Source organism: Diadema setosum, chromosome 2, assembly GCF_964275005.1.
Source record: "Diadema setosum chromosome 2, eeDiaSeto1, whole genome shotgun sequence".
Taxonomy (NCBI): domain Eukaryota; kingdom Metazoa; phylum Echinodermata; class Echinoidea; order Diadematoida; family Diadematidae; genus Diadema; species Diadema setosum.
The window spans coordinates 12,085,118-12,094,115 of record NC_092686.1 but is presented as its reverse complement, the minus strand read 5'-3'; the positions used below and the strand labels follow the sequence as shown (position 1 = coordinate 12,094,115).

At 40.1% G+C, this 8,998-nt stretch overlaps 1 protein-coding gene across 1 annotated transcript; it reads right to left on the bottom strand.

The window, feature by feature from the left end:
- Nucleotides 1–1,209: 1,209 nt before the first annotated feature.
- LOC140239870 (E3 ubiquitin-protein ligase CBLL2-like) lies at nt 1,210–8,018 on the bottom strand. Its single transcript, XM_072319691.1, has 5 exons — nt 7,911–8,018; nt 6,232–6,380; nt 4,242–4,328; nt 3,398–3,459; nt 1,210–2,940 (listed from the first exon to the last, which is right to left on the bottom strand). Exons 2-5 carry the CDS (start codon nt 6,286–6,288, stop codon nt 1,806–1,808), a joined length of 1,341 nt encoding a protein of 446 aa, XP_072175792.1. The 5' UTR covers nt 6,289–6,380; nt 7,911–8,018; the 3' UTR covers nt 1,210–1,805.
- Nucleotides 8,019–8,998: the final 980 nt, after the last annotated feature.

The window sequence follows — 8,998 nt, the reverse complement described above, 5'->3', positions numbered from 1 at the left end:
TAGGAGGGCTACACAAGACACGTCAAGGTCTCCGACCCAATCGTCCGCGTTCCTACTCGGCGGTAATATCCGCTACCCATGACGATGTGTCATCGTCCATGATGGCCACCCTACCTATATTTAATCTGATCTGACGATTACAGTGTAGTTAACGACTGACGACGATCGACGGTGCGATCAGAGAAGGCGTACACTGTAGTCGCACGAAGTATAGGCAGCTAGCTACTATAGCTCATGCGAACATTATCACACAGTACATACAGTATACCATACATTCAATTCACAGTACACAAAACGTACTCCCCGCGCTCAGATCAATCAAGCGAGCAAACGAGATACTATAGCGCGATACATTGCTTTAGGGATGTCTTGCGCACACACACATTTCGCTTCGTAGCAACTTCGGAAGCGAGTTTACGTGCTGCCGCCCGCGGCTGAAATATGTCCATGTATCCTCGCGACTGGGTGTCTTTAACTAACTGCTTGGGGAGAACCAGCTTCGCCATGTAACAATCATATCGTCAGCTGAGAATCAGAAGGGCACTATCGTATCTAAGATTTGAGCGTAAATACAAACAAATCAATTTTCATTAAGTAGAAAGTTACTTGATAAAAATTGGGTTGATTTATACGCATTGTTCCTAATACATAGGGTAAATTAGTGTTCTTGTGGTTCTAATTTTAGCATTTTACTGAAAATTAAAATAATTTAACACAAAATTGACACCATAATGTAGAGGAGATTGAGCTCTACAAGATACCAATAACTCGATAACTCCCAAAACTGCGATAAAGCCCTTGATTCTCAACTAACGATATGAGGACCTATACTGAGTACAATCACACAAATGCACATTTGGATGCAACCAATATCAGTTTGGTGGAAACATATAAAACTGAACTATTTCCACAACACGATTTTGTGTCCGATTTTGATGCAATTTTGACTATTCTGCTCACTCTGTGTACACTGTATTTGAGAACTTGGTGAGGAATTGCACAACAACAGAGGCATTTTCTGTATGAAGTGAGAACCATCAGCAACTTATACCAACTTAAAATGGTGGGTCACTTTCGACAAATGACTAAGAAAGGATTTGGAGACCTTAAACAGAGTGTTCCAATAATCAAAATGCATACAGCAGCAGTTGAAAATTCAGTACCAAATACCACTTTGCACTGTAAGCAATACTCTGCATGTACAATTTGTCGACATAACAATAAGCCATTTTAATATTTCACCTTGTGAAGGTACCATTTTTTTTTAGAAATAGTTAGAAAACAAATATTAACTGATAACAGATATTTGATGACAGTTTAAAGTGCAAGGTCTTTGTTCTGGGATAAAATTTTCTTGTACATGGTTTCAAAACAGACAAGATGGAACAGTCCCTATGCAAAACAAGTGAGTTGGTAAAGTACAAAACTTACCAAACTTTACTACACAATACAGGCGACTTCTGTTACAGTGAAGTCCTCAGAACCTGCAGTTTTCTTTCTTTGTGTGGAAATTTTGTGATAGCAGATATTATACTAGTAGGCAATTTTTGGACCGTAATTTTTTACTTTGTTGCAATGAGAGTTTCATTACAACCCTGTTTGAATAACAGGAGCATACTGTACACATACAATGCACACGTAGGAAATTAGCATTGGAAGAGAATTCAGGACAAGACGACACTTGAAAGAAAAGTGAGAGATGTTGGGATGATAATAGTGTTCAATGCAGCTGAATATTTATCATCAAGTCTTCGCATAGCTCAGCTTGTGAGAGCTTAAAGTTATGAGACGTGACTCCTACACTCTCAACCAGTGAAATATTGTCCATGATAGCGCGGGGCCTCAGACATAGGAGGTCGCATGGGAGGTGGGGGAGGCCCCATTTCAGGCCTGGGACCCCCTGCCTGAGGGGGCGGCATAGGGGGTACAGGGTTGCCCATGGGAGGAACCTGGGATGGTGGAGGAGGTGGAGGTATGCTGGTCTGAGGAGGCGGAGGCATAGTGGATGTGGGAGGTGGCGGGCCTACTACTGGCCACGCTGGTCTAGGGATGGGAACACCAGGAGTCGGGAAGGCTGTGTTAGGAGCTGGCATGGGATTAGTAGCAGGGAAAGGAGGTTGCTGTGATGTATCATAGATTGGTGCAGTCATCGGAGGTGGGATGATGGGTGGCTGGCTGTACACGGATACTTGGGGTGGTGGAGGGTGCATGGTGTGCTGCACTTGATGTGTGCTAATGGGTACCCCTGGAACCGTGTAGGAGCCAGATGCCGGTGGCTGGTGAGTTATTGGGGGCACGATGGCTACAGACACACTGGGCCGATGCTGGGTGTACTGAACATGCTGTGGAGGAGGTGGTGGGGGAGGGGCCTGATGCTGCTGGACTGGGACCAATGGAGGCTGGGATGGATACGGGGCACCCTGCACATGGGGCTGGCTGGGCTGCTGGAAGTCCTTGTTGCTATCATGCAAAGGCACTGTGATAAGATTGGACTTCCTGACCGGGACATTGACCCTGTATCCCTCAGGGTTACTTTGGTTGCTGGTTCCCTCCGATGAGTGTGACTCGTACTGCATCTGCTCAGGCATCATGTGGGGAGGCTGTGCGGGCACCTGGGCTGCGTACCCTTCCTGGTGCGTCGGAACATAAGACTGGTGAGTCCTCGAGTCTGCTTGAGACTCCCCACGGAGGTCTGTGCGTGGGGCGGATCTCGGGTCGGTCATCCTGGCCATGACGTTGTGGCCTTGGTCCTTGCTGCTCGACACGGCAGAGGCTTGAGTTGCAGGCTTGAAGTGCCTGTGCTTGATGTGAGCCTGAAGGTCGCGATGAGAGAGGTATGTCCTGCGGCACCCTGCATGGCTGTGCTTCGGAGCACCATGGGAGCACAGATAGATCGTTCCAAAGGCAGAGTGCTCAATGCGCACTACAGGGTCATCACATCTGTTAAAACAAATCAGGCACACTCTGGTATTCAAATCTGCACATATTTAACAAAATATACAAAAGCTATTTGTGTTCAAATTCATGAAATTCTTCCGTCGAGATGTTTTCATTGCAACTGATTGACAAATTGCCCCACATCGACGTAAATAAGCACTGAATTGATCAGTGTTTTAGTAGTAGCCATGATAAAAAATCATGGGCGTACATTATTTACGTCGATGTAGGGCAATTTGTCAATCAGTTGCAAGCTATTTGTGTTATTATTATGAAATGCAGATTATGTGGTGGATGATATGATCCCTTGCCACATGATAAGTATTACCTATGGATAACTTGCACATCCTATAACTACAGAATGAAAAAAAAGTGCAATGACCCCTGTATATTGCAGTCACTTACAAAAATGTAACTTGACTAACATTCTTATCAAAGAACGTATTTGGTTCATGCTCACCTTAGACATGTTTTGTCTGTTGCCTTTGCGCAGTCGAAACAGAAGACATGCTTGCAGGGAATCTGGAGACAAAGAACATGAAAAAATATCCATACTTTTGGATGTTCTGTAAGCATTTTTTTTTTCACAATGAAGTACTCTTTCATTATGTAACAGTTTGACAGTTCAGCTTGTCTGTCATTAAAAAAAATAAAAAAGTCAATGATCATTTTCACATAAGATATATCCACATGAGTGTGCAGTACCTGACAAAAACAAAAACATTCTAACTATCATCAGGAGAATTCCTAAAGGAGACAATAAAAATGAGATCCTTTTTGATTTGGAATATACTACACCAGGAGATGCAATGTCCAATTCAGCAGTTTAAATACTGTATACGCCACATATTTAGTGAGTATAATTTTTTTGTAAATCTGGACTTTCTGACAATTTCGCGAGTGGTTAAATTCACCATTGTGGGGCACAGTAATGAACAAAGAAAGGTATGCCTACTCTTCAAATTCATGTCAAGATCAGAGTTAATATTTTTGTGTGATGTTAAATTTGCGAATAGCACCCGACTCGCGAAATTCGCAAAAATAGAAACCTTGCCCAATATTCAGTCTATACAGTATTCAGATGTCCAAAAAGGCATCAGATCAACCTACAAGTCTAAATTCTGTGCAAAAACAGAATATGATATCTGTGATATATACTACAGCTAGAAAATCCAAGTCTTCATCGGCACATTCAAGATCTGCTTTGAAACAGATGAGGTTATTTTTCTTTGTAGCATGAATACAGATTTGCAGCAGTTAAAAAAAAAAAAGAAGAGAAAAAATACAATTATACATGTACTTACCATTCTACCATATGACCAGATAGGGAAGTTGCATTTTTCACAGTTGTGGATCATAGTGTCAGGTTCTTTCCTTCCAACCATACAGATCTGAAGAAAGATGAAAGAAACAGAATGAACATGCCTTCTTTTGAGTTTTCTAAATGACATTATCATCTTACGATACAATTCAAATGATCCTACATAAATATGTATGCAGCATGATTTTCAAGTAATTTTTCCAAAATACTCTACATATATAATAAATGACCAACAAGTACAGAAAAATAATTGAAACTAGAAATGTCGCTATGGTGACTGGTGTATGCCTCCGCCATAATGCATGGTTCTCCTAATAGGTCTATAGTGCAATGTCTTGACAATGTGTGATGAAAGTTTCACACAATTGGCAAAATATTAAAATGACAGGTTTGCCACAAATGTGCTGAATGTTCACTTTCCTAGAACTAGGTTTAATTGGATGAATGATTAAAACGTCAGAGTGCAGGTATTTGGGGGAACTGATGATTTTTACTTGACTTTTGACCCTTTTATAAGTTTATGCATTGAGTAATTTTCAAGGTATTGAGAAAAAGTATAATTTCAGTATCAAAATGTAAAATAGTATTATCTAAACCTGGCCTTTGACCTTTGATCTCACAGTTCCAAAGAGAATCACTGTTAGGTAGAACATGCATAAATATGTAAGTTTCATGATAATACCTTGAGTTACTTTTGAGATATGGAGGAATAAGTGCAATTTAGCACTTTCACTTGACCTTTGACCTTTTGACCTTTGACCTTTTGGCAAGAAACTTCCCACAGAATATATATTGGGTTATACATGCATATATCAAGTTCAAAAAAAATCCTTCAGGCATTGCATAAATATAAGGAAAGCAGTGATATTTTGAGGAGTTGACCTTGACCTTTGACCCCTTGACCTTTGACCCATGACCCCCAACTTCCCTAGATAATCACTGCCCATCGGTACATGCATAAATACTAAGTTCCATGAAGATACCTTGAACCATTTGCGAGATATGGAGAAAAACATGAAATTTCAAACTTTTTTTCACAAAATAACCTGTGACCTTTGACCCCGTGACCCTAAAATCCAAACAAAGTATTATCCCCCCAGGATATACCCTCATACCAAGTTTGATGCAAAACCACCTCACGGTTCTTGAGATATCGACAAAAACAAAATGGGACGGACGTACGGACGGACGGACGACCCGAAAACATAATGCCTCCGGCCACTTTGTTGGCGGAGGCATAAAAAAAGAAACAGTAGCATTTGAAGGCTTTTTTTCCCTAAATTTACTCTCAAAAGCAATATACAGTGCACTAAAAAGAGAAAAAAAAATGAGGTCAATGCTATAGATTCATGAAAACAAACATAATTTTGCCTTTCATAGCCTATTTGTGCAATGTATAAAATAATATATGGTAAACGTAACATCCCATATTTTGTTTAGTGCCATCACCACATGACTACATTGTGTTGTACCATATTTTTCTTTCTTTATATATTATATGTACAAAGTGGACACCTTTGATACAATCTGCTAAATATGCTTCAAAACACAAGTCATCTTCATGAAATACAAAATGACAACTCTTCCAGTCAAACTATTTCACAATAACATGTAATAGGATATGAAACAGCTTTACAATAATACGTGTATAACCTCATGTTAGAGGGATGGTATAATATTGGCGGAGATTGAGGATTGGGCTTTTAACTTTTTGCGAGATACCAAGAAACCACTTATGAAATAGTATACATGTACATGTAGTATCTCACCCATTTCAAAACCAAATTTCATCAAATTAAAGTTAAATTTCTCTTGGAATTACATGCTCTTTCACATTTCATAATCTTGAGGTTTCTCATTATATCACAAAAAAAAAAAAAAAAAATGTTAGAAATCTGAAGTTAGGTCTCAACCAAAACTATACGATCCATTTAACCACTATTGTATTTTCACTTTATAACAGATCTCCTCACTTTATGGTCCCAGTTGAGTTGCTCGTTCCTATGTGTTGCGAACTTTGAGGGATCCATGGTGGTCTGTGCTGATCACAAGTCCTTTCTCTACAAAGTAAGTCTCTATTCTGCCACTCTTGCAATATAAGTCTACTGGAAGAACTGCTGATCTGAAAAAGAAATGTACATCAATACAATACATTATACACAAGAATCAAAGAAATCTTTACATATTATTCTATATACAATCTATAAAGCCCTATATTAAACAGACATAATGTTTCAAAGCACTTTACAGGTAACACAAGAAAAACAAACATAAAAATTGAAAATTGAGTACGAGTACAAATAATCCACAATTACACTGTCTGTTGCTATGAAAAAAAAAGGGTTTTGAGGGTTTTTTTTTTTTTGTGTGAAGATGTCAATGGAGGTAGAGGACTGAAAATGAGGTTGTTCCACAGATGGGGGCAAATATGGAAAAAGTGTGATCACCATAAGTAACAGTTGTGGATGTGAGGGCCAAGTTCAAGCTGAGCTGAAGATAAAGACGAAGTAATCACACAAGTGTTTCTTTCATAAACATTGTCTAAGTCCAGTTCATGGATCATGCAAATTTTTATTGCATAAATGCATAGTGACAAGTATTCACTAGCATGCAAACAAAGCCAGAGGTCCAATTTTGAAATATGCCTTTCATACAATGTATGTTCACCAGTAAGAGAGAACCACTGGCATTTGTTGCTCATAGACTGTTTATATTTCCACTGAATTATTCAAAACAATGGAATTATCTAAACTACAAATTTGAGTATTGTCAGAGTCATGGAATTAGTACTTGGTACAATGGTAGTAAACATGCTTTTGATTGAAGTATCTAAGTGCTACTGAATTCAAATTCATGTCACTGTGAAACAATTGTTGTAATTTCTGCACCATAAGAGACAAAAATTGTAGCAAAAAAGGCTGCTGAAAACTTCTTATCCAGTAGTGGCAAGCCAATGGAGTAAAATGGAGTCAAAAGGGCCTGAGCTTTCGATCCTAGCATTTGTCAGAGGCAAAATGACAAACAGGCAGGGACAGCAATCGCTAAGGATAGAGTTCTACACACAACAAGAACAGTCAGGGGAGGGCTAGGGACATAGCATGGAATAATTTTCCTGGTATCGTATAGCAATTTGCTATGCATTTTGGTACGACTGCTATACAAAATGTAATTTGCATAGCAGTTTCATTACATAGACTTGTACGCGATTTTGTTGAAAATGTATGTCCATCGACAAAAATTGCTATTCAATTTCGAGAAGGAAAATTATTCCCTGCATAGAACAAAAAAAGAAAAAGAAAAAGAAAAAACACACCAAAAAAAGGGGAGGGTTGGAGGTCATGGGCAAAGAAAGGAAAAGAATGAAATAGCAACAGCAAGAGCGCGTGGGGGGGGGGGGGCTGAGCAAGCAGCAAGCCATTTCTTTGTTCTGTGTCCCAAGCACTCCCCTGACTGGCAAAGGGTTTTCTCAGTGCCCCAGTCTACTAGTGCAGCGCAGGTTCTGTCATCCATGCCCTACACTTATAGTGTGGGCCTAGACACCTCTACATGAAAACAAAGGAATGGGACTGTAATGCTCGGTCAACACTCCGTAAGTGGAAAACACGGGAAAAATATGGGAAACTGGTGCTATTATAAATTCCTCTATACTTACCCTGACTAGCTCAAACTGTGGCACTTTGTTACGTTGCCAAAGTTGTGATGAAATGTATTACCAGACGTAGATTCGAGCACGAATAGACGACACTCTACTTCGACTTACACAGCCAGTCGTCGTCTCACGCGATCGCGTGCCTGCCGTGCTCGCGGTATCGGACCCCGGATCGCGGATCGCGCGATATGCTGCGTTGCGCTGAGAAATAACCGAAGTTCTGTGAGTAACCTCCGTCTGCGTCACAGCAGCTAGGTTATCCATGGGACAGCACAACTCATCGTTCCTTCTTTCTAGAGGTTTACTAAGTACGCTAGGCCTACAATCTACACTCTAACTAGTCTCAGCACAGCCAAGGAGGTGTGTGTTACTGTACAGGGCCTGTAATAAGGGGGGGGGGGGGGGGGGGTCAGGGGTTTCGCGGATCCCCTCCGTTTGCCAGCAGCAAAACAAAAAAACAAAAACAAAACAAAACAATGTTTTAGAATAAAAATAAATCAAAGAAATGAAAAGAAAAAAATTAGTCGGAACCCCCCCCCGTTTCCCAAAACAAAATGATAATAAAGATAGAGAAATAAAAAAAAAAAACCCAGAAAATGAGAAAATAATGAAAGAAATAAGTTGTAAAGTGTGCCCCTTTAACGTTAATATAATTGTTAAAAATCACACTGAACGTTTTGTTTTTCCTTGTCAGCCGAAACCCGGAAGTGGCACGAGAAACGAAAGAATTGAAAGGGGAGCCTGTTCTTATTCAGCTGCATGATTAAACCCGGCAGTGGCACCAATTCCTTTTTTCGCCCCCAATGTGGAAGGAACATTTAACTACAGGATCCACTTTTTCTAATTCTGAACCCTCCCATAAAAATCCTGGAATTTTACAGGATGAAATTGGACAAGCTAACCACAGTGAAGAAAGATTGTCTTTGTCAAAGTCTTCAAATGTTTTCAAATGAAAATCACCACAAAAGGAAACCAATTCAAACCAAGTATAGGCCTACAGGCTGGGCGACGTCGCTATGGAAGAGGTGGAACAGGAACACCACCCCTAATAGTGCATTGTGATGGGGTGTGGAACTTAAAGGGCCTATAAG

Coding starts and splice junctions, on each gene's coding strand:
- LOC140239870 (XM_072319691.1), bottom strand. CDS start 6,288: ATGGATCCCTCAAAGTTCGCAACACATAGGAACGAGCAACTCAACTGG. Junction 3,460..4,241: donor TCTGGTCATATGGTAGAATG/GTAAGTACATGT, acceptor CTTTGTCTCCAG/ATTCCCTGCAAGCATGTCTT. Junction 2,941..3,397: donor ACAGACAAAACATGTCTAAG/GTGAGCATGAAC, acceptor TTGTTTTAACAG/ATGTGATGACCCTGTAGTGC.